At 38.9% G+C, this 26,295-nt stretch overlaps 1 protein-coding gene across 1 annotated transcript in view; it reads right to left on the reverse strand.

Annotated features, from left to right (window-relative positions):
- Positions 1-3,451: 3,451 nt before the first annotated feature.
- Positions 3,452-26,295, reverse strand: part of SLC28A3 (solute carrier family 28 member 3) — a 37,894-nt gene continuing 15,050 nt past the window's right edge. Inside the window, exons 5-18 of the mRNA XM_036403479.1 lie at positions 25,411-25,600; positions 23,386-23,530; positions 21,960-22,073; positions 20,519-20,596; positions 15,964-16,044; positions 14,933-15,013; positions 13,812-13,937; positions 13,369-13,499; positions 12,433-12,601; positions 10,592-10,789; positions 7,936-8,017; positions 7,013-7,111; positions 5,059-5,182; positions 3,452-3,554 (exon numbers count right to left, since the gene is read on the reverse strand). Of these exons, the coding sequence (XP_036259372.1) occupies positions 3,452-3,554; positions 5,059-5,182; positions 7,013-7,111; positions 7,936-8,017; positions 10,592-10,789; positions 12,433-12,601; positions 13,369-13,499; positions 13,812-13,937; positions 14,933-15,013; positions 15,964-16,044; positions 20,519-20,596; positions 21,960-22,073; positions 23,386-23,530; positions 25,411-25,600 (1,721 nt within the window). The remainder of the gene's footprint in view (positions 3,555-5,058; positions 5,183-7,012; positions 7,112-7,935; positions 8,018-10,591; positions 10,790-12,432; positions 12,602-13,368; positions 13,500-13,811; positions 13,938-14,932; positions 15,014-15,963; positions 16,045-20,518; positions 20,597-21,959; positions 22,074-23,385; positions 23,531-25,410; positions 25,601-26,295) is intronic.

Here is a 26,295-nt window from a genome sequence, read left to right on the forward strand (position 1 = left end):
AAGCTTCCTTCCTGTCCAATGGAGCCAATGCCAGCAGGCTCAAAGATGGACTTGCCACTGGCCAAAGCCAAGCCCATCAATGACAGTGGTAGTGCCTCTGTGATAACTATCTAAGAGATGGGAAAGAATCTCAAAAGATGAGATTCTTCTTCCAGGCAAAAGAGAAGAATGAGAAAATGAGAGGAAAAATCTCCCAGGTCAGTGGAGAAGAAGGGCCAGGAGCTGGTCCAGATAGAGAGCTGAGATTCCCCTGCAGCCCATGGTGCAGTCCAGGGTGAGGCAGCTGTGCCCCTGCAGTCCAGGGATGTCCATGGGGATGCAGAGATCCACCTGCAGCATGCAGAAAAGACCCACCCAAGACCAAGTGGATGCTCAAAGGAAGCTGTGATCCTGTGGGAAGCCCATTATTGAGGGCTCCTGGCAAGATCCGTGGCCCCATGGAAAGAGGAGTTGATGCTGGAGCAGGGTCCTGGTAGGCCTGTGGAGAGAGGAGCCCACACTGGAGTAGGTTTGCTGGACTTATGATCCTGTTGGGGACTAACAGTGAAACAGCCTGTTCCTGAAGGGCTGAACCCCATAGAAGGGACACATGCTGGAGCGGTCAATGAAAAACTGCAGCCCATGGAAGGACTCAAAGGACTCACATTGGAGAAGTTTGTGGAGGACTGTCTGCTATAGTAGGGATGCCACAGTGGAACAGGGGAGGACTGTGAAGATTCCTCTTCCTGAGGAAGAAGAAGGGGTAGAGACATGTGATGAACTCACCACAATCCCAATTCTTCATTGCTGTGGGCTGCTGGGTGGTGGGGATGGAAGCAGAGAAAATCACGAGTAAAACTGATCACAAGGCACAGAGGGAGGTCAGGGAGAGTGTTTTTTAAGATTTGGTTTTGTTTCTCTGTATCCTACTCTGAACTGATCAATAAATTAAATTAATCTTCCCCAAGAGGAGTCAGTTTTGCCTATGATGGTATTTGGTGAGTGATCTCTCCCTGTCCTTATCTCAAACCATAAACCTTTCATTGGATCTTCTCTCACCTGTACAGCAGAAGAGTAGAGCAACTTTAGTGGCACCTGGCATCCATCTCACCACAAGGTCAACCCATCACATGTGCTAGCAAGCATTTGATTAAATCAAATGTTTCTTTTGAGGTCTGTGATGCAGATTTGTTGCTGCTGGTATTGTCAGAAATGTGTTCCTGGGCACTGATAGTTCAGGGTCCAAGCTGCCAGGGTAACTCCAAGCTGGTGAAATGCACTATTCCACTTTTTTGTTGAGAGAAACACAAAGAGCTCTACACTGGAGTCCTAGCACCATCACATGGACTGAGAGAAAATAGTCACCAGAACACATGATGGTACTTGGTAGCAATCCCCTCCTGCTTTCACTGCTGTTTTTGCTACACTTAAGATGTAATGTCCCATATATATTGTCTTTAGATCAAACCATCGTCAAACCAGGTGGGCAATCTCTTTGAGCAGGTGTAAAGAACTATCATATATATTCTGCAAAAATTGCCTTCCATCTAATCCATCTATAGAGGAGTCTTAAAAAGGAAAAGAAAAACACCACATCTCTTGTGGGAGGAAGGCTTCAGCTCTATGAAAAGCTTTTTTAGCAGTTTATACATGAATGTCTTTACTAGCCCAAGCAGCCCTTTTACCCAGTATACAATTGTGAAATGGAAAGAGCAACCATTTCAAAAGGCTGATATTAAATAGAGCATGGTAGGGAGTAGCAAAGAAGGAGAGTACCTGTGATGATTTGTAAACAGAGCACATGGGGTGTGCTCTTTTTGACAGCAAGAACTAATGATTCTGATTAATTTTCCTTGAAATAATATGTTACTTGGCTTCAGACTCTAAACTTACTTGAAATCCAAACCTGCTCTAACCAGCATGCTGGATAAAACTCATGGATGAAATCCATGCATTTTCTTTAGGATGGATTCACATTAAATATATGAGCATATATCTGTCCTAATCAGCATTATCAGCATCCTTTAAAACCACTGAAAATTAAGGATTACATACCTAGGTAGATGAGGCTGAAGAAAAACACCTAACAATATAAAACCAGAGATAAAAAATCACAAGTAGTAGCAATGCTGACATTTATAACTTTTCTGGGTACTAAGTTAATAAACTGAGCTTTACAGGAAACTAGCACTTTCACAGCAAGTTCAAATAAATACCCCCTGGAAATAACTGTACTGGCAGCTGTCTAAGTTAATGAACTCGGATTTCCTGGAAAAGATTCTGCTGTAATTAATGGAAGCTCGAAAAATTTGTAATTGCTTTTCCTGACTAGACCATCTGCACAATTTTTATTTGCAGAATGTGTCAGAATTTTCCAATGTTCCTGCAATTTAGTTCTGACCTTTATTCCCAAGCCTTTAGCATTAACAATATCATAGGCTAGTAATCACTCCCTCTCCCTACCTCTGCACAGAGCTTACCAGTTTTTGAAAGTTCTGAAGCTTAAAATCATAACACACTTTCTTCTTCAAAGGGATCGTGTGGAGGTGTCCTACATTAAGCTTGCTTGACAGGGAATAGTCATGGTATGGACCTGATTTTTCCTGCATTTGACAGAGGTCAAATGTGTATAAAAGTTCCTTGTTGGTGACTCCATAATCAATTTTCACAATGGTTAAAAACATAGATTTAGAAGAATTAATATAGGAAGCTTGGAGGCTGGACATTTTCATTCATATGAGTTAACTGTAAAGAGTGACCAACTTCCTGCACTCTCCTGTGGGCAGAAGGAGGACTGTGGCAGAGTTGCTAGCTCCCAGTTTGGGTGCTTCAGTGGCCAAGCTGATGAGGTAGAACAGGTTTGCAGCTCAGTTCATGTGCAGCTATAGCTACCTAGGTATTGGTAGGAATATATATATATATGTATATATATATTTGTGGATGTATATAATTATCTCTGCACAAAATGCAGATCTCTCTGCAGAAAAGTAATTTCTCTGCAGTTTCTTTTGCAGAAAAGTAATTTCTCTTCATGCAGTAAAGACTTCTTTGCCATCAAAAAGGGCAGAGATAGTATTAGAAATTGATGGTAACTCCGAATATTATTTCTAGTTCATAGCTATCTGTAAGTGGCAGCCAAATCTTCTGAATCTGATTTTCTTCTGGCCTATAGCAATTTAATCTGGCAAATCTGGTAGAAATAAAAGCAGGAGAATCAGGCTTAAAAATGTTCTTCTATTCTGTTTTGTAGTGGGAGAAGAGTTCTGCAGCAAGAGATGTCTTCCATTTATGCCAGTTTAATTTATAAATAATTCCAACCAAGTAGAGGAATTGGGCTGGTAAGAGATGAAAAATAAAGATTGCATGGGGAAAATTCACACTCATTGTAATAAAGCAATTTTTTTATTTCCTTTCTTCCAAGGAACACAGTTCTTATTTATGATCAATCCTGTCAAAAAGATTCAAACTTAACTTAAGTGCAATGAAAAGCAGGTTGACCCAGTATTTGGCAACACACTTTCCAGGAATTCAGACTGTAGTTTCGTCTCAGAAAGATCTCCTCCGAATGATTTGCACTGGGGGAGAAATAAAGCAGAAATCAGATAAACTCCTTTTCACAGAATCACAGAATTTTGTCATGGGAATCTCTCTCTGCAGTATATGTATATACACACACACACGTACATGGCAACACACACTTTCTCCAAAGCAACTTTAGATGTGTTAAAATTTTCATGAGAAACAAAATAGAGAGAAGACTTTCCCAACTCCAGCCAAGTGCCACATCCAGATGTTCTCCCTTTTTATCAGGATAACTTTTGGTTTTTTGTAGCAAGTCCTCATGCCTCTGGTACATGCACCTAAATAACTGAAATGATTGAGTCCTTCATTTCCCTATTCAATATTTTTACATTTTCAAAGCATCTGCTTAACATTGATTCTGCTAAAAATAGAGCAGGTTCTTGTCTTTGTAGCAGCATGGTAGACCTGAAATTAGTATTATGAGGAAAAGTTGTAGTAATGAAGAGATAACAATGACTGAATGTACCCAGAGATGATATCTGCTGTGTAAGTTCTTCTGTTTTCAATAGCAAGAAAAAAGGATGAATTAAGAGCATTTATTTCTAAAGTAATTAGTTTTGAAAATAGAAAAAAGGGAAAAAATAAAAAGCAAGCATACTAGGACAAATTTGAAAGGTTCTTGCCATAACCTAAATACATAGACCTTTGGTTCTTTGTGAGATAGTGTTAGGTATATCTGAATATATTCCTTTTTTAATATCAGTATTTCTTTCTTCTCTGCCTTGGACAGAGGGTTGTGAAATACAATTTATCTTGAAATATTTTTCTACTTTAAAAGCATGTAAAGTTTTCAACATAAACAAGCCTGATTATTATTATCTTTAGTCACATTACAGACAGAAGAGGGAAGGGAGGGAAAGGCTCCTGACTTTTTTTCAGCTATTGCTAACCTCAAATACTAGGTTAACTTTATATTAGTTCAAATATTTGATTTATTTTCTTGTTAGTGTTTAGGATAAACCAAGAATCATCAAGGGCCAACTCCTGGCCCTGCACAGAGCATAATCTCCAAGAGTCTGAGAGCATTATCCAAATGCTTCTTCATTGTCCAAATGAACTCCATCAGGCTGGTGATGTGACCATTTCACTGGGGATCCTGTTCTGTGCCAAACACCCTCTGGGGGAAGAACCTCTTTCTAATACTCAACCTAACCCTCCCCTGACACAGCTTCAGGCCATTCCCTCAGGTCCTGTAACTGGTCACCAAAGAGGAGAGATCAGTGCTTGACCCTCCTCCATTTCAGGAGGTTTCAACAAAGATATTTTGAATTGTCTGTTGGTTCTGTAGGTGTTTGTCATGCAATGGAAAAATGCCCCAAGAAGAGGAAGACAATTCAAAAGCACTAAAATAGCCATTCCTCTAAAAGACACTAGTTCACTGAAAGCAGATGCCTAAGAAAAAAAAGCCAAATACAAAAAATAAAAATAACATTAGGTTTTCAGAGAAGATATGAGCTCCCTAAATTTTACTCCCAGAGGATAAAGGGTTCTCAATACCTGGTGAAGAGTTGCTGGCAGCATTCAACTAGCTCTGTGCTGTTGGCAGGGAAATCTGTGAAGTTGGAAGTGTTTCCTAATTGGATGTGGCAAGGAACTTCCACACTAGGGACAGTCAGCATTCCTGTGAAGTAAGTTACAATTTTCTTAATGAATAATGAAGAGGAAGATAAGATTTGAGAATGTGAGTCATGAAGCCATGATCAAACAAACCATTCTGTCTGACGCAAAATCACCATTTGAGGTGGTTATGTAAAGGTACAAGGTCAAAACCTTTGAACTGTGGGACTTCTAAAATGAATCATTTTTAAAAACTGAATTAAGTAGCAACCACAACAATTTATCTACTTTTTATATGTAGGAATTATAGTACAGCAACATGTTACACTTGGATATATTTTGGTTTTCTGCCTCCTTTAATGATATTAATATTGTGTAGTAATGCCTTTCTCATTGCTGGGTCAGTGTGTTTTCATTAACTAAGATGAAGCTATGCTGCATTTATAGAAGTGCAAGTAAATACAGAACCTCTTATTTTGTTTCAAATTGAGTTTGCTTTGCTACATATTCTTTAAAATTTCCTACAAATACTAATGTCATCAGTCACTGGAGTAATGGAAACACAAAAGCATGAAAGTGATAGCTCCTTCTATATGTAATGTTGTAGAATTTGGACATGTTTTTAATATGTTCTTATCTTAACTGTGGTAATAGAAATTGCTTGGCTTTTCTACTTTCTCCTTAGTGTAAGGAAAGCATTTACCATGGCAGGAGTGGGTGGAATGCAATTTTCTTTCCAAAGCAGATTCTATTATTTTGGAGAGATTTTCTCACTGGCTGTTCACAATATTATTCTTAAGATCAGTATTGTGAAATGACACATTTTAGTAGAGCTTCCTGGTTCCTCAGTTATGCAGAGTAGTGTCATGTATTAAAATATTATGGACAGCTATGAGACTAATGTTATTTCAAGTTTGCTTGTTCTGTAGCCTTCAGAAAATAGTGTGGGCTCATCTTTAAAATGTGTATGTTTCTGTTGCTACCATGAACACCAAGGCATGGAGAAGTTATGGTTGAAACGGACATAGTGGTTTTAGCTACATAAAATACCAAGATCTTTCTTCACTGTTGAAATATGAGTCCTTTAACCTTCATTATTCCATGTCATACCAATTTTGTATATCACATGCTCAGGAAAGAGATCTGGAAAAGGGATTGTGAAATACTGAGGATAAATTTATAATCTATTGAAACATATCAATGTTTTCAAATCTTTTCAATAATTACTTTGTTTTTTTAAAATTTACTCCCTTAAATGTCTGTTGCATTGTGACTTCTCACTCAAATTAAAGCTGAAGTTTTGAAAATAAGGATCAGCTGGGGACTCCCATTTTAGGACTGTTTCACAAGCCTAAGTGCTCTGTGGAAATATTATCCCCTCAAAATATTGACTTAACCTTATGACAAAGAGTTGTTCTCCCTTGCTTATAGTCTTTTACACTCTTTCATTCCATTTTCCTGGTTCTTTTCCAAATTTAGTTCAAAATTTTCCAAAATTAGTTCTCTATTCCTGTATCTAGTGGTGTGGAGGAGGGATTGCAATTCATCTATAAATTGCTTTGTTTATGAGTCACATGTTCAGCACAAACAAATTAACAAAAAAACCCTAAACAAAACAAAAAAAAACCAACCCAAAAAACCCCAAAAACCACCCCCATTAAAACACCATACCCCTCTCCTAAAAACACAGACAAAATGGAAGAACTGAAATATTTACATCTTTTCAAATTCTAGTTTTCAAGAAACTTTTGTCTCATATCAACTTTTAATCCTGCCAAGCACAAAAACACTTGTGTTTGAGTGACTGAGGCAGCCTAGGAGGATATAGTATGGTGCTGGTGCAGTGCCCCGTGGTGGCCACTGCCGTGGGGGACACCAAACCTGAGCACTGTACCTGCCACACAGGCCGTCATGAAACAGGCCACCGTTCCTGCAATCATCGCTCTGAAAGCACCGTCGGCTATTTCCTTCTTTTTTGAGGGAGCAATGCTTGCTAGAAGAAATACAAAGTGTAAGTCAAACAGAAATACGTATAAGGAAGGTGAATCTACCAGCTTTTGCCCCTGCAGGAGTAATTTCCCACCCTGCAGTTTAAACCAAGGGGAACATGCAGGAAAAATGGGACATTTTTTAGTGGGTCATTTGAAGGCCAAGTACCAGCATTGGCTCTTTCTGTTAAGAGGATTGCTTATATTTAAAATGGTAACTTTTGTTTTCTTTGGCAGTTTGCATGTCTGTGCTGGATTATTGTGCCCTTCAGAAGAGTCTGGCCCCATGGCTGTGTTTTGCTCCTCTACGCTGCCCCACTGCTGATCCCACTGTGGCTTCAGGGCAAAGATGACTGCCAGCAATTCTGGCTGCCTAGTGAGGAACTCAGATGGTTTTTCAATTTTTCTTTTTCCACTGAGATCTGAAAACCTGTTTTAAAAATTCTTTCCCTGTAAGCTTACTGCATATATGTGATATTTTTACAGAAAATAACCAAATTCATCTGTCAAACCAGCATGCTATGGAGTTGATCTGCTCCTCCTGAATCTCATGGGCAGTAGTAGCTCAGGTTCATGTTTGAGGTCTAAAGAGGGAAGGCTATCAGAAGGGCTTGGTTCCTTCCCCTTGTCTTCAGCACCTCTCCCAGTACTTCCCGCCAAAGCCTGTACCCCCTCTCTGGGTGCCCTTACATTCACAATTGAGTGCTAGGCTTTGGCAGTGCAGCTGCTCAGCCCCTAATGCTGCCAAGCTTCACCCCCAGCCTATTCCTTTTGGTGCTTTCTTTGGGATTTGCTCAACAAAGAAATTGTCTGTGAGAGTGGTTCTTACTCAGGCCTCCTATTACCAGTCCCAAGGAGCCGAAGTTGGCAAATCCACAGAGAGCATAGGTGGCGATGACTTCAGAGCGAACCTGAAAAACAAAGACACACCCTCTGAGTGGTTTGAAACAGTTAATTGTGATTTAAGGGTCCAAAAACATGGCAGGCACTGTGGCTCTGAGTACAAAAATAACTGTTTTGCTTTGTTGCTGCCCAAGGTGTGGCTTTCAGAAAGGTAGACTTGTTCCCTTGTTGAATGTCACAGGCTTTTATACCCACTGCCCATGTGAGGACTGACAAACTATGCAATGATTTTATCTTTCACATTTATTGTTGTGCCTTTTTGAAGTGAGTAGTAGTAATTAAAGACAAAAAAAATCTTATCTCACTAGTGGCAATTTAACTGCTGTTTTCTGAAAGTATGAGTCAGAGAGCTATAACTCAACTTGTTTTTCACAGCTGGATACCTCTATAAAACTCTTTTGAAACCTCAAGTTTTGGTATGCATCCCTGAATTCTTTGACCCTGAAGAAGCAGAGAGCTCTATACAAAGCTACTTTGTGCATTCTCCACCCTGTGCAAAGAAGACAAATTGGTCTCCTAGGAAGTGTGTGTTGACAGGCAGAGATGGACATTATGATTTTGGAATCCCCATTAACAGCTTATTTCTGTACTGACTTCTGCCACCTTTCTCCCCTTGGTAACACCAACTAAGCCTGGACCTCAGAGTAGATACAAGGTTGGCCTTTGCCTCCAGGGAGGGACCGTTCACAGGACACAAAATGGTCCTTTAGGTGAAATCAGAAAATGTAGTTCAAATATTTTGAGAAAGGAGGCAACATATCTCAGTAAATGTATTTTTGTTCCCCTGGCAGCACCGAATTCCTATTTACTGTGGTTTAGGTTAAAGCTGAAAATGAGTGAGTGTTCTAGCAGGTTTCCTGTTTGTTAGAAGTTCCTCTGGTTTAATTCCTTTTATGAACATCAATTTGTAGATACTTTCAATCAATCTGTACAAATGCAGGAAACTGTTTTTCAAGTACCCACTCTACCAGCTTTTCCTAGAAAAAGCTCTGTGTACCCTGCTTTCATTTGCACTCTCCTAGCTCTGAAAACAGGAAGCCATGTAATTAATGACTCAGGTGAAGACACTTGTTTGCTCAGTCTGAGAGAATATCTGTGTGCAGATGAATTAGAGAGCTCTGAAACTGAAGAGAAATTAAAAACAGAAGCCAAGCACACCCTCACCTGAACTGTTGTGCTGTAATTATAAGGCTTTTCAGCCAATTTTTACCAGCATTATGAATTAAAATTGTTTATGTTTCTCAGTGCTTTTCACTATGGAAGTTAATACGGCTCCTTATAGGTATTAGAAGTGAATGTGAAAGTCCTATATGACATCTTATGCAGGAAAAAAAAAGTTAAATAGAGTTCCTAAGATCTGTGTTTTAAGGCTGCATTCCATACTAAAATAAACCCTTATTCACTCATGCAGGAATTCAGTGTCATATTCATTTAGTAGAAGGAAGCAAAGTTATAGCAGGGCACATCAAAGATCATTCTAGCCCAGAGTTCTATTGCCAGGAATTTCAGGAACACTGGTAATGGATGCTCAGACCATTTATTCAAATGTGAATATTTGATCAGACTGCCTGGCTTTCTACATACATGTGTGAAATATGTTCTGGTAATTTGGAATGCAAATGATCAGGAATTTGTTTTTGGTTTTTAATATAAGATGTACCAACAGCATCCCATCTGATTCAAAGAATCATGTAAGTGCTGTACAAAATACTTTCTAATCTAAAGGTTTCTCTACAGTGACAATCTGTCTTGATTTAAAAAAGAAGGGTCAATGGATGTGTAAAGTTGGATTTAATGGTTTGCATTGCCTGTGCTCTGGAGGAATTCAGCATGGGCTGTGTGTGTGAATGCCAGATAGTAGAGCAGTCACGTCCACAAAGGTCAGCTTTGATCACTGAATGACCTTCGGCCCCATGCACACATGCAAGATGCCCTTAGCATTGCCTTTCTCACGGTGCTGTAGTAGGAGCTACATGTATTGTATGTATGTAGGGAAAACTGTGAATGAAAGGTGGGACAAGGCTGGAAAGCTTGATTGAGACAGACTGGTTGGACTCAGTGTGGCAAGGGAGGTGTATGGCATGTACTACATGTCTTTTATTACTGCCCTCTGCAGAGGGAACAATAACCTACAGCAAAGGTGTGCCAGTAATGCCACCTGCTTGAGCTTACTGGATGCCTCTCTTCAAGTTTAGTGCTTGGACAAACCTCTGAGGGCAGGAGGATCCTCAAGTTCTTCCTCAGGGTTTTCTTGGGAGAGTAGCTCATAGAGAAGTATTGAGAATCAGGTAAGAAGAAACTTGCCTTGAAGACAGCCTCAGTCTTAAGAGTGGTGTCCTGTGGAACATGGCATGTTCCCTAAACCCACGCCCTTCTGTCTCTATGCTTGTTCAAGACAGCTAGGGCAATGAGAATCACAGCAACTGCACAGAGCAATGCTGCACTTTTATAACTGAACTTTGCTGCTCAAAGACATATCTTAGAGTAATATGCAACCATTTTATGCCCATATTAAAAAATAAGTCATTTCAACGTTGAAGTATTTGATCAAATAAATCTGTAGGACAGAAAATGTTACTTACTGTCATATACTGTTTCACACCATTAATGTACATGCTTCCACCCTTTTCTCGGTTTTGAATCAGTTTTGAAAGACGTTCATAAGCCAAAAATTCATTGAAGAAAGTTTTGTAACCTAGTAGTCCACCAACAATGAAACTGTCTTCCCAGTCTACTCCCATCATGAAAGAGAATGGCATGAAGACATAAGCACAAATGTTCTGTAGAAAGTATAAGAAAAAGCAGGTCAAAATAAATGTCAGAAAGCAATAGCAGACAGTAACTTTTCTAAACTTAAAATAAGGATGGTTTTATTTTAGCAGAGGAAAATTGGCCTTCAGTTTTTGCTGCCATGAACTCTGGGAGAGTTTTTAATTGTCAGGCATGCTTGAGTACCTTTTAAAACATTAATCAAGACTCTAGATATAGCAAAATATTTATATGTCCCTAATTTTATATGTAAAATAAAACAAAGGTTTCTGTGCCATCTTTTCACTCAATAATGGCTTCAAATTGGACACAGTGTTTGACAAAAAGAAGGAAGATTGAACTAAAAGGAGAACTGAGAAATCTAATTCTCCTGCTAGATTAAATCAAATGTGTTAATGAACACGCCTAATTATCAAGTTATTGGACTCCAACTGGTGTAAACAAAAGAGCTGTCTCTGCATAAAAGCTGTGCATCTGACACAATTAAAGCTGTACCTATTTTTCCCTGGCATTATAAGATTTATGCAAATTGAAAAAGAAATCCCACATCACAGTATAGCTTGTTTCTGTATGAGAGAAAATAGCTCCAACTGTGAAAGGTTTTGGTCAGATTGTGCTCAGAGAATGTAATGGAGGTCTTAAAGCAGTTACTATTTCTGGCTGGTTTCTCTGCTCACAGAAGGTTATGCATTAGTGTCTCTCACAAGGGAAGATTGACTGCATGCATCATGTCTGTGTGTCTCAGTTCCTCGTGGACTACCTACCTGTCCACATCTTACACACAAATCTTACATACAGCAGTTATGAAAATACCAGCCCCTGCACGAGTATGCCTAAGGCATGAGTACTTGTGACTCTCCTCAGGTGTGGGTGTCTGGCGTGCAGTGAGAGATGTCTGAAAGCTTAGCAGGGTAATAACTTAGTGGTGCTGAAGGCATATCTGTTATGAGTGGCTATTCACTTCAGCAGCACCTTTAACACAAGTTATATCCGTGTTTCTCCCAGGGCTTTTATTAGGGTCTTGCAAAACAAAAGGGCCATAACCACTGAAACTAGGTGATTACATTGGGTCAAAAATGACATATTGACCTAGGTTCAAACAGAAATCCTGTTTGAAACCCATTTGCTCTGTTGAGTGATTTGGGTACGGTTTCACTTTGTAATTGTATTGAGAACTAACTGATATGGAGTAAGTCTGGTTTCAGGCAAGTCCAGCCTTTCCCCAGTGTCCCCATGTAAGTGAACACAGCGAGCATTAAGAGTTTGATGGGATCTTCTGAAGATAAAGCCACTTTTATGTTTAGCTGAAGGAGATGTTAATGGCTTGGCAAGCATGTAGTTGACAGATGTGCTGCACTGCCAAGTCAGAGGAGGCAGGTGCTAGCCTGCTCTGTATAAACATAGCCTGGGAGTTAGCAAGAACACCACAGAGGGAAACAATAGGCAGACTAGTAAATACAGAAATACTTGAATGGCAAAAATTTTACTTTAACTGTTAAGAAATTGTTCAGAACAAATAAAATATGGGTTTAGATCATGTTAAAATACAAAATGAGAACAAGAAACAACAACAAACAAACCACACAAGCACCTAAATTTGAGAAACACAAATTATGCATGCATGTCAGCTGCATGAATAACTTGGAGATCATACCTCAAAGGTCAGCTGTGGATAGTCAAACAAGTTGCCCACCCAAGAAAGGGCTGAGTCAAGGAAGCTCAGCAGGGCAAGGAAGGAGATCACATTCACAGCGATGTTTGCTACCAGCCCGATGGAGGTAGAGGCACCCTGGCTGGCTGCTTCTAGCAGATTCTTTGATTCACTTTGCCAAGGAAGAGAAAACCAGAGTGTGAACATCTTTAAATTCAAGAACAAATAACAGAACTAAAACGTACATGCACTTGATTAGAATTCTAGTACTAAATCTGTCTGTACGCTCATATAGAAAATAATGAAGAGGAATGATGAGGTGAAGTAGGCTTTTCCTGTCAATCCTCATGGCAGACACTTGAAGCATATGCTTGTGGTGCCCTGAGGATGAATTCTGGTACATTCAGGGTTGAGCAAGATCTCAAACCTGTAGCACTGCTTGTATTAGGCAATGGTCACTGCTCTTCTCCCACACAGCCCTTGCAGAAATGTTTGGGGTCATTTCAGAAGCAGATCCTTAGAAGCCTTTTTGCTTTGCCTGTCATTGCCAAGAGAAGTGTCCAAGCAGATGGGCAACATATTTGCTGCTGTTGTGAAATTATTGCTTTGTCTTTGCTTTTTACATGTTTGCATTTGCAGATTCATTACAGAAAAAAGACAATAACATTACAAAAGGAAAAGCCTCCTGGCAGGTCACCTCAGCTAGGCGTTTCCCTCTTTCTTTGGAGTTTACAGTTGGGCCCAGGTCCTTGGCATATGTTAAGATTGTAATGGGGCACACTCACCTGAATTCATAAATCAACCATTTGCAGTATTTAGTCTTTAATTAATTTATTGCTTGCACATCTACCATATAATGCTCCTAAAATTTATATGTGAACAGTTATTATCCAGACCTCATTTTTGCAGTGGTATTAACTAGTACCTAGATCAGCTTACCTTTTTGCCATTTGTATGCCACTCCTCAGAGTTACCAGAGGTTTTTCAGTTTCAGGCCAGAATAATTTGGAGACAGCTAATGATGCTGGCGCTGACATAACAGAAGCAGTCAGTAGGTGGGAGGAGGAAACCTAGAATTCCAGGTGAAAGAAAGTACTCCATGATAACATATTACGCACAAACACGTAGGAATGCAATTAATTTTTTTAGTTGTTTGTATGCTTTTTCTACAGGATGTCATTAAAAGTTCATATTGCTCATAAGGAAATGAAGAGAATGAGCTGTCAGAAAACCAAGGATTTTTGTGGCTAAGACCTTCAGAGACAAAAAAACCTGAACAGTGGGAATGATTGAGGGATACTTTCAAAGCATTACAGCTGGGTGAAATACTTAAAAAATTTCAGATAAACCATTTATTTTCTAGTTCTTTTCCCATGTCTTACCCCAAAAGAAATATATGCTCCTAAGACACTTCCAGCAATAGTTGAGAATCCTGCTGCCATGACTGCATGGAGTTCAGATTTGGTGATATATGGTAAGTAGGGCCGTACCAGGAGAGGAGACTCTGTCTGGAAGTGAAAAACAAGCAACAAATTAAGAAATCCTTAATAAAACCCCAAAGATTTCTTCTATTAAGGGCAGAAAAATGAGTGTCTGAATCATACTTTCTTGGGTATCTTTGACTAGTTAATCCTGGTGCTAGCAAGTACTCCAATTTCAATAGATTGGGGCTTTTTATCCCAAGTAAGAGAATGTCTGAAGATAATTCTGGCTGATTCATTCTGCTGTCTCCCTAAAATGCACAATGAAACTGCCAAGAAATTCTGTTCCAATTCTGAGCGACTTAGGGACAGCCACAGGTCTGAGCCCAGATAAGGCTGTTAGTCAAGTGAAATACACCCCTCTGGCATGTGTGTGAGCACATCCTGGAGGCAGTGTCATGCAATGGTACCACTCTAAATCTTGAAGCAGTGTGATGTGGTGATGCACCACTGCTATATATCATGTTAATAGTGCATTTGGGCCTGGATGTTAATTGTTGATTTTTTACATTTTACTAAGCATAGGACAGACACTATTGTAAATGTGGGTTTAATACATTTCCCATTAAAGTGGTCTGTTAGATGCTGTCCACTCTTTTTGTGAATAAGGCCTTATACTGCTAGCCCTGGATCTTAGTTTTCCTCATTGTCTCTCTCTCCTGCCCTTGCCTACTTTGTGTGCCATCTCTTCATACCACTTGCCTTTTCAACCAAAAAAGAACCCTGAAATTTTTATTTCTTCATAGCTTTGGAGTAGTCTCGCAGGGAGATCTATCATCTACATTTATGCTTGAACTTCTCTTGGGAAAACATATCGCTTCCCAAATCCTTTCCACTGTGCATCACTGCCAATACATGAACATACTGCAATTTTGGAAATTGATCATCAGACTTGATGTAGCGGAATCCTAGCTTTGAAAGAGATTATTTTTTTAGTAAACAACTGTTCAATGAGCAGCATTATTTCCCTAAATTCTGTAATATTGTTACATGTTAGCATGTTTTTGTTTGCTCCAGCTCACCTGTCCCACAAATATGTTACCCGCAGCTACCAGAGACTCAACAGGAGTTGTTCCCATGAAGACATGCATTATCCAACCAACCTAAATGATTTTGAAAAAAGAAACAAAAATTTGTTGTGCCTGTTCCATGCCTTTCTCGAGTTAACCATATCGATCTAAGAGTTCAGAGACATGTTACAATACTTCCTGAGTTAATGATTTCAGCTTAAAGGTATAGCACATTCATGTAATTGGTACATGCTAAAATAAGACAAAGGAGAAGTAATTTGACAGAACTGAAAGTACTCCAGGCTCCTTCTGGGCATAAAAATGTTAAACTAATTAAAACAAAGCAGATATTTTGATGTGTTCTTATTATTTATATTCATGTCTAAAAATACTTGGATCATATGAAGGGAAAAAATGTTAGATTAAGGCTTAGATTAAGGCTGAAAATGCCTCATTGCAATTTTAGCACACTAATGTCAGCCAGGCAATGTTCATGATGTCTTTATAACGATCTTGTGAATATAAAGGGCAAAGAACTTTTAATTTAAGAGTATCTTCAAATTAGGTTTAACTACCACCATAGAGGAAGATCTTTTCCCTCATATGATAGGTTTATTGGACAGAGACGACAGAAAGTGGACTTGATCTTATATTAGTAGACAGTAGCACAAGACATAGATGCTGACAGAAATGAACACTTAGAGAGTGAGGTGAAGAACCTGCTTTGATCTTATCTGGGTATCTGTGATAGGAAGGTATATGTGATTGCTACTGAAATACTTAGCAGAAATCCATTCTCTGTGATTTAACCTCCATGCTGTACTTCAAGGGCTGGGAGAAGGGCAGGCAGAAAGGAAGATTTAAGCAAATATAGCAAATCTAACAATTAATGTGACATAATCAATGAAACCAGACTGAGAGATGCCAATCAAGATTTTGCAATAGTAACATTTGGAAATATTTCCAGGCTATGGCTTCTCTGCATGTGTTCAAAGTATTTCCCACACTAGCCAAATGAGCATCTAATTGGCAAAAGTGCATACCTTTCCAACAAGCCACTGCATGAATCCAACGTGGTAAAGCATAGACATAACCGTACTGAAGAAAACCACAATTGGCAATACCTGATTTGAAGACAGAAGATCATTAAAACTTCTACAGTGGTTTCCCTCCTGACCTTCCTGTTTGTGCTGTAATTAAATAAACTTCATTTATCTGCATAGCTTTCTAACACAACTGTGATTGTTTAGAAACTGTTTAGCTTAGCATAATATACCTGAGTTTATAGCCATGTTTAAGTCAATTTAAACATTTACATCCTTTAGAAAGAATCTATTTAAAGGTATATACTTACTAAATACAAAAAGTGAATCTAAGTCTCTCACAGTGGATACTGAAAAATACTTTCTTTCCACATAATTTAAAAGAATTGCATGAGTGCCTAACCCACTCTCTGATGGGCTATTAGAAACCACTCTGATTTGGTTTCACCCTGAATAAAACCAATATAACCTGATTCTCAGGTATGTTAAATACACAGGACACGACCACTTCTATCCTAGTATACAAGAGAAAGAAAAATCCACCCCCAAAAGGTCCAAAAATAGTCAGACAGATTAGTTACAGCTAAAACAGTACCACTGTCCTGTGAAAAGGGGAGGCTGCCTAGACCCTTAGTGTGGAGAGACTTATTTGCCCCATAGCATTTAATTTCTGTCAGTGTCCCAGGAAAGCCAAGACCCTTGTAGCTGACCAGTCTTTCATCATCCCATTAGGGAGACCCTTAACAAAGCAGTCCTGCTGGATTGGAGAGTGGTTTGACTGTCTTAGAGAAACACACCACCAGCATAAGGGAGTCCTCTCAGCAGGTCTTGCCCTTTACTAGAGTGTATATCCACTACCAACTGCCAGCACCCATAAAGGATTCACACTAATAATTTCAGGAATAACACTCTTATTAATATAAGATTGTGACATGTTAAGGTTAGAAGATTTTTGCTGATTGTAACTGACTGCAAAAATATACTTGAAGGAATACACAGACAGGCCCTAATCCCAAGTAAAATATTCAGGGCACATAGAGCCTGGTTCTTATAAGTTTACAGGTGTCCCTACGGGGAAGAAGACAGGTTCAGCCCATTGACTGATCCCAGCAGTTAAGATGGAGTTTTCCTTAACTTTCCCCTGTTCTTAACTTACTTATATATTATTTCTTTATGTTTATGTTGAGTTTGAGTGACTCTAGTCATATATACCTTTGTTACTGGTTAGCATAAAATTCTCTACCTTTGCTTTCAAAGATACAGTCAAAAAGAATGTAGAGCACATTCCTGTGAGGGTGTTCGTACATCAGGAGCAGGTAACTTTGACGTGGAGATGTACATTAATATTATTATTAGGCTTTAATGAAAAAAGTTTGTCCAAGGAGGGGGATTTTGCCACCGTTGCTGGCTCAGCAGTGGGACATCTTCCCCTCTTTCCCTGGTATGCTGTTTATAAGCTGGTATGTGGTTTATCAGCTACAAAGTACAACCAACTTCCCTTCCCTGCAAGGATTTCCACAGAGTCTGGCCGTGGTGCCTCCACTCCACTCCACCCCCCTCAACAGGTGATGGGGAATCATTCTGGAAGGGTTTCAAGTAATGCATCAACCATATTCCATCCAGAAAGCAGAAATTGTGATTTACCCTGTAATATAACTCCTGTTCAAATGTGAATATAACCCCTCAGTTTCCTCTAAGTGCATCCCCAGTTACCAGTGCACAGGGCCTGCAGTCATTTTCCCACAACCACGAACACTAGGAAGCTTTCACGTGTGCTCACTAATGACATAATGCATTATAAATAAAATCAAGTTACAGAATGAAAAACAACAAACCACTTTGTTAGTTCAGATCTTTTCAATACATAGACTCTATGTCTTTCTAGAGGAGAGTTGGTACTATGAACAATTTTGATAAACATTTAGAAACTCAATTTCAATGATCAGAACCTTTCACTGAAAGGACAGAGTGCAATTAACCAATATTGTTGTGCTGTTCAACAAGTTAATATAATGCTGCTTTCTCTGGCTTGGTTCCTTGAACCTTTTTCAATTCTGCAGGGACAATTTGACATGCAGTAACAGCAGACAGTTTAGTTTAGTAAAATTAGTATCTTTCTCCCCTGCCTTTTCTTTTGTTATTACCATATGGAAGAGGAAGTTAAAATTGTTGGCTGCTCTTAACTCCCCTCCTATTTGTGGCTTGATGTTTAACTTTTTCCCTATTTTCCCTTAAAGAGGTTGCTATTGATGTATAAGAAACATCCTGCTTTTTCATACACTCCTAAATTTTGGCCTTGAAAGCAAAGTTTTTCTCAGGAAACCATAGTTCTCCTGGTGTAAAAAAGAAGCTAGAGATTTAACAGAAGCCTAATTTCTTTCTTGCTCAAAGCAAACTTTGTCTTTTGTAGTCAACAGGATAGAGGACTTAATACTAAAAGGTCTTTTCCATTAACTTAAGTACTTGGAAGTACTTATTTATGTGGGCAAGTGGGTATTTTTTCAGAACTCTAAAACTCTGCATCTGCCTGCACAAATACATATTTAAAATAAAACTGGTTTATGCATGCAAATATGTGCATTTTTGACTAACTAGTGCTTCCAGAACTGTGTGCTCAAAGACACTATGGGACTGATAGAACTGGTCAGAACATATACAAGTGTGCATATGCACAACTGGGATCTGTCCACTCCCGTCATGTGTCCACTTCACCTGGCAGAAAACCGATGTGTCCCTGCGTATTGCTGAGGATGCAGTATGGATACAACTGGACTCTGACAGACATATCCTGTCCCTCGTCTAATCTCTGAGGAGCTAAGCATTGTCTTATGGATGATGCTTTGAAATATCTTGGGGCAAGATTCAAAGAGCTCATCACTACATGCAAACCCCATAAAATCTCTGAAAGCCACAAAAAAGCACTTTGGACCAACTAAATGTCTAAATAGCAAGTGTTTCAAGAGAGAACAGGCTGCTGTCACTCACTGTTGTTGGAAGAGGGAATTTCCTGTCTAGAGAAGAAGGAGATGGAGCATGTTTTGATATTGCTGTACACTTGTCTGCCATTCCATTTGCCATATTTGTATGCCATTTACTATATAGATCTTATATACATGCAGCTCTGAAAACCAACTGGTTTTCTTGTTTTTCAATATGAGAATAATCTACTTGTACCTGTTATAGAAACAAGGTCTAGAAATTCCATGGTTTTGCTGGCTTGAACCATGGGATAAGACTGATATATGTTTGCCTATACAGAAGCAAACTTTTGGCTGTCTAGTCCCTAGTTACAGCTTTAGTAAGCAAAGTATTTTGCATTATCAATGAGTACTCAGAACCACCTTGAAAGAATCATATTCATAAAGCATTGCCAAAAACCACGAGAAAAATTACGGGGGGGGGAGGGGGGAAAGGGGGAGAGGCAGGAATTAAATAATTTCATCCCTATAACATGTAGTAGAGAAACAAATATTTGAGCACTCAAATAAGTAAAATAACTACCTCCCAAAGTAAAGGTAGGAGGAGCCTGGAAAGTGAAACAAAAGGTACAAAAGAACTGCTCTTAAAATATAATTCATATTTATTGATAAAATGCCTAATTTTTTCCCCTTCTAAAATGTTCTGACTGTTCTTAGTAGCAGGCTATTTTACAGATGGCACCTTCTCTCTCAAGTAATGAAAGAGCAAAGTTTGCACAACATCTAGTTTGGAATATCACCTCAAGAAAAAAATAAGAAAAGGCATGTAAGCCCATGATATGTAAGCCCATTTCTTTTGAAATATCAAAAGAATGATCTCCAAGTAAGTCCTAATACATTTCTCATACTTGTTTGATGTTTCTTTATTTGTTATTTGGGTTGGTTTGGGGTTCCTTTTGCTTTGTATGTTCTTGATTCCAGCCTAAGTAGGCATAGTGGCATGAACTTCTTGGAGCAAAACCAGGAAGGATGCTAGTGCAGATTAGAGAGCACAGAGCAGATAAACTGTATTCCAGCTATTTCCCAAAAAGGTCTCTTAAGAGAGAGATGGGAAATCCCTCTGTGATCTTAGTAATATCATGTAATTATTCCTGCTTATGCAGCTTCTAGCTCTTCCCCCAGGCATGAATAAATACACATCTAGCCTCTCCACTTCTTCAGGGGAAAGTCTGTGAAGCAGTGGTCTGTACAGCACTCAAGGGTACCACAGCTTGGCATGGCAGAGCACTTTTAGTCATGGAGAGATGGAGAAGATAGGCAGGAGGTAGTATTTCTGTCAGTGGCCAGGTACAAGCCTTTTAAACTATTCCTTGTAGAAAAAAATTCTCAAGTTCTGTATACATGCAATATATGTTGTTATAATTAGACTAAATAAGTGCAATCTAACTCAGTGTTTGGCAGCAAATCAAAGTGTTCCCAAATTTTCTATTCAGAATATCACATAATAAGGAACAGTTTACCTGTTGATTTCTCTGTTGACTACATAGGTATCACAAGCCACACAATTTATTTCCCAGCTATACTGTTCCTCTTACCATTGTTTATCTGCCACATAGAGTGTATAGCAACCATCTTACCTTAAAAGCAAAGAAATGATCCGTGTATTTGTCACCAAACACAAACTTGGCACCTGCATCAGAGTACTCCAGAAAAGTCTGGGGACAGAAAGCAAAGTAATTAGCCATAAGCTCTGGGTACCTGCCAAAACCATACAAAATACTGTAGCTGTCTTGCAGAAATATGGTGAGGTCCAAGAAGCTTGAGCTCTGATTTGTAGGTGTCCAAGCCTTGCTGACTGTATTTGGCTGAACTGAGGGTATCTGCTCTGCTCTGTTGAGTACCCAACACAATAGAGGCCATAAGATACACTGAAAAAATTTCACTTTTTAGTTCCAATACTGTGGTGCACTTCTATGCTCCATCTGATGCAAATAAGTACAATGAATTATATAGCTTAAAATGGAGATTTGACAGCTGAAATAATGAGTTTTGAAAGGTGTAGCTAAGATCTAGCCTGAAGGGATCTTCTAGTTCAAATTTTGAATTTTTTTTCTTCTGAGGAAAATATATGCATTACTGATACAGTTTAAAATGGAGGTAGAGTACAATTTATAATAGCTACAGTAATTAGTTCTGACAGGATAAACTGTAAGACTTGAAAACATGAAGCTAGCAAAAGGGGGCACCAGACCTGCTTCACTCAGAGACTGAGAACCTGGTGACAAAACCCAGATGATTCCCACTGCCTGCAGATTAGACAGACATCAGATCAGTGCCTTTGCTCCTGCACAGAGACGGTATTCTGCTCTGTCTGATTTTACATGTTCTTAATTACCTGTGAAGAACAGCTGTGAGAATAGTATCCCTGAGGTGAAAACTCTGAAAGTCCTTCAGAATATACGCCTCTGATGTATATTTTGGATATTGCTTATTCACTACTTTACAGTAACTGACTTTTTAAAAACTTTGTGTCTGCAGGGCTGCCTGCAAATGGATCCTGTCCAGTTTTTAGAGACCCCTTCCAGCATGCAAGTTTGGATTTTGCCACCTGTATATAGCTGAATTAATTTTCTTATATGTCATGAGGACTATGAAATGTCTCTGATGCCAGGAATGTTGCTGCTCTGAAGATAATTAGGGCTGTGCCCTGAATCCCAAGGCTTTTCAGCATATTGTGTTTATTACAAGGATGATTTGGAGTTGAGCCATTTCTAAGAGTTCCTATGAGTGCCTTGACAGAACAGAAATTTGTGTTTCAAGAATGCCAATTTATAACTTCAGCCCAATGATGGTAAAGCCATTAATAAACGGTATTACTCTGACTATTGTATTAACTGAACAAAAAAAAAGATAAGATAGAACTCAGGAAGTCAATTACTTTTCTGAGAATCCAGTTTTTCTCAAGAGAAGAAAAAACCAAGGGACAAATGGATCCTTGAACAGCCTGTTTGTATAATGTAAGACTCTCAAGACAAAAAAATTATATTAAACAAGCAAGGATTTTGCTCAATAACTTACTTGGATCTGAATGCCTAGCCAGTTAAATACATCAAAACCCACTTTGGTCCTCAGAATAAGAATCCCAAGAATAAACTGCATTCCTATTCCTGAAAATACTGGTCTCCAAGCAACCTAGATAGACAGAAAAATAAAGAAACTGCTTGTTATTTAAATAAATAATAGTCTACTTTGTATGTTTGTTTAAATAATGTACGGGGGTAGCCTGACTATACTGCAGAATGGGAGCAGCTGCCAAAACAGGTTGTAGGGGACTTAGATCTTCACATATCTGGACAGAGCATAAGGAGATTTTGCTACAGGGTTTGTCCTTGGGTAATTTCAACTCTGTTTATGTCCCCTAGCTTTAAAGACTTTTGATACTTGAGAACTGCTCTGTTTTATGTTGTGATTCATACATAAAGGCAGTCATAGGAGAAACTGCGTCTGCTTATGATGAGTTGCTCTTCACTACACTGATGATTCCTGTTCTGCTGCGTCAGAAAACGTCTTTGTTTGTGAAAACTGAATCAAATCACTTACAAAACAAAGACTTACGATGGCATTCTCTAGTTTAATCAGATCATATTTGAATAACACAAACCAATTAGGTGCAATGAGGGCTCATGGGACAGCACAAAGCATTTGGAGTATGAGTTTTCACCTCAGTTGGAGACAGCAGCAGTTGCAAAGGATATGGCAAGTTTATTAGTCTTTGTTGAGAGGACTTCACCTGTTAAGAAATTCTCAGCACTGATGGAAGTCATGAAAAGCATTGGGAAAACTTGGTGACCTGGACAATGTGTGTATGATTAATGAAAGAATGCAGAGGTATATGAGGCATGCAAACAGGAGTAAAAGCTGAAGTGGTAATTGTGGTGGCTGAACGAAGTCCTTTGTAATACCACAGCAAATTAGAGCAGACATTTCTCATGGAAAATTAAAATAAATGGGTTTGTGAGCCTATGGGAGTGGGTGAGCAAAAAGTGAGGACATTAGCTCAGCTGCTGAATTTGCAGTGGAAAACAAATTTGTAAGGGGTTAAGAGTTATATAAGCCTGTCATATCTCTGGTTCCAGGCAATTTGTACTGATGTGATAACAATGTCCTCAAATCAGTGACTGTGATGTGCTGAGGACTGTGGTGAGGCTCCTGTGGGTGAAAGCATGGAGAAATTTCCAGTTTGAACTGTATCAGGGCTGGAACAGAAGGTGGACAGCAGGTTCCCAAATAGCAAGACAGGTGTTGGTACAGCCCCATACATGGTCCTCAACAGCAAAATTACTTTCCTCAGAAATTAAGCACAGTGCTTGGTCTCAGGCAAGGCTATATCCTTACTTTCCCACATTCTGTTACTCTTACTAGACTTGGTGCTAGGGTAGGGGAATAGCTTTTTAGACACAGAATAAAAAAATCCCAAAACGTGCATCATGGAATAAATACTCACTTGGGTTGGATATTTGGAAAAGATAAGCATCAGGACAACATACATCACAAGCCCACCAAAAGAGATTAGCTGACGGGATCCTCGTTTTGTTGTGTCAAAGATGAGCCAGCAGATGATCATTATAATAAGAGCTGCACACAACACCCTAGGAAATAAAAAGCATCACGATATCCTGAAGAAGACATTTGGGATATTCATTTCCCTTCCCATACCCAGAACATTTACATCTCTGTTTGTGAAGAAAACTCTTTGCACAATGTATTGCATTGAAACCTGTAGCTCTACACAAGCAGGAACCTGCCTTTGCTGATGTACCTCTGGCAACATCCCTTGGTGGCATCTGGAAGAAATGTCCTCCAAGACAGAGTATGGGAGGAAACCCAAAAAAACCATGAGTGACTCTAGTCTGAGTGGTATTTCTATTAAATGAAATGTGATATCTTCCTTTCTCACTTCATCTTTCTTTTCTTTCCCTTCCTTTCCTTTGTTGAATCTTTAGTTCTGGGCAAGAGAGGCTGTGGTATTTATGATTTGCACTGTGCTGTTTACCTGGTGGGCCTATGAAACACACTCTACTGAGGAGCAGGCTATAAACAGCTCATTTCTTTGTAACCATTTGTAGTCCGTTCAGCTATCTCAAAAACAATGACATGTATTTCTGTGTTTCAGTGTTTCTATGGTTACCACTATCAGAACCACATTAAGCTTATTTATTGAAGGTAATTATTGTAACAGTCTGGAAGGCAACACAATACATCCCTATACAGAGAGGAAGCACTGTCACAAGACTTTAATGCTAGTTTTGTCTAAGAGTAAGGTTTCACTGATTTCGGTGGTACCTAGATACATAAATTTGATCTTTAGATGGGGATTAAAAACATTGCAGGCAAATTCCACAAAATGGCTTGGCCATTGCAATGCTGAGTAACCCTTTCTACACCTGAGAGACTTTCTCTCTGCTGGAAGAAAACAGTTAAGCACCTAACCTGTGATATGTACAATTTAAAGATTGTAGCCCAGGTAATACAGCACTCGCTGCCCCCATTTGTTCCATCTGTTCCTCAGGGCTTTTCCCATTCCTTTTGCTCTTTCTTTTAGAGAGCTGCTAGATCATCTAATGGAAATGCCTGTGTGTGACTGCTCTCTAATATGGCTGCTGAGCAAAAGGACCACAATCTTTAAAACACCTTTTTAGCAAAGTCATTTCTAAATCTGAAGAATAATCTGGGACACTATCCTGAACTGAGAATGACTCCTCCTTAAAACTCTCTTTCTCAGCTAGTAGGTGACCTAGCTGAAATAGATAGTTGCTAGTCAATTTCATTTTCCTTTTTAATGATATTTTATTTGGTTTTTCTTTGGTCTACAAGACTCCTTTTTCTCCTTATTTTGCCAGGGATAACTTCAAGATCCCTGGTCACTGCTCAGGAATACTTGAAATAAGTGTCTGACAGGTCTAATTATGTACTATATATCTACCAGATGAATGTCTACTATCCCAGAGGATATGTAAGGTCATACAATCTTATTATGACATTAAATCTGGCTGGCATGTTTTGATTCCTGAAGGTCAAGTAAAAATTTCTAGGGGGATATGTGGAAACACAGTGTCTAGATAATAGACTCTAATCTTTAGCAGTTTGCAAATGTTAGAGTTAAGGTTCATATGAACCTAACAGCTCTGTGAACAGTGAAGAACTTTCTGGTTTTCAGAATGAATGCAAAAGGCTGCAACACACATGAACTTTTGTGAACATATCCTTATTCAACCACAAACTTTTCCCACCTCAATTTGTGGTATTTCTCCTATGCTTTCTGCCAAGACTTTTGATCCCTAGCTACTGCATTGAAATCCTGAATGGGTTTCTGATATTTCCTGGTAAATACTGAATTATTCTGTGATTTTTATGAGATATGCGTGATTGACCCATCTCCCTGTTCTTATGGGGAAGTAAGCTGAAATAAAATCATAAGGGTAACCTGACTAGTGCATTGTCCTTCTACATAATAGAAAGTAATATTTACCATTTCAGCCAAAACCACTGTTTTTTCAGATATCGGTCTCCAGGGGAAAAGAATGCAGCAATTCTGTCTTCATACTTAGCTATAAAAAAATCCCAGCAGATGAAGAAGACGGCAAGGACAGTGATGACAAAGAGTGGCAAAGCTCTCTGAAAATTCAAAGTGCAGGCTGCAATAACTACTGCCAAGTATGCTGTCACAGAAACAAGAATATATATGTCAGTTAGGTTGGTCTTTTTTAAAATAGGATCAAATTTTAAATTTATAAGAGGTGATCAAAGTCAGGCCTGCGTTTATCTTTTTGGTGCTTTTCTGACTCTCAGCCTAAATACTGAAAAATCTTGCTTTTTTGGATAGTTTTGTTACTTACGATATGCTCATTGATATGAAAGGTGGCTTTCATTCTGTCAAGGTAGATTATATGTTTTTGCCAAGGTAAGTTCCTATGAAACATGTTAATCACTCAGAAAAGTGAAACCCATCTACAAGAACTTCTTTTTCCTGTGTAAAAGTTATGAATTAGGAGCATGAGTCATGCTCTTTTTTTTCAAAGGAGGATGAGTTTATCCAATAAAACTAGAAACAAACACTTATAAACATATGTCATTTGACTGATTTGATGACCTCAAGTAATTGTGAAGCTTAAAAGTAACTTATTTCATAAAGTATCTATGAAATTATTTATTTGACATGTTCACTGCAGATAAATGCTGGCCAAAAAAAAATCAGTTCTTGTTTAGAATGATTGGATTTTATCTGTGGCAAATAAAGGAGAAGGACTACTGATTTTTGTAATGCAAGTTGGTTTTTATGGAATTAATGAAATCCTGACATATTCTTAGAAGTCACTCATTTTCTGGAGCCAGAATATGTCTGTTCTATGATAAA

The sequence above is a fragment of the Molothrus ater genome, chromosome Z (assembly GCF_012460135.2).
Source record: "Molothrus ater isolate BHLD 08-10-18 breed brown headed cowbird chromosome Z, BPBGC_Mater_1.1, whole genome shotgun sequence".
In the NCBI taxonomy this organism is placed as follows: domain Eukaryota; kingdom Metazoa; phylum Chordata; class Aves; order Passeriformes; family Icteridae; genus Molothrus; species Molothrus ater.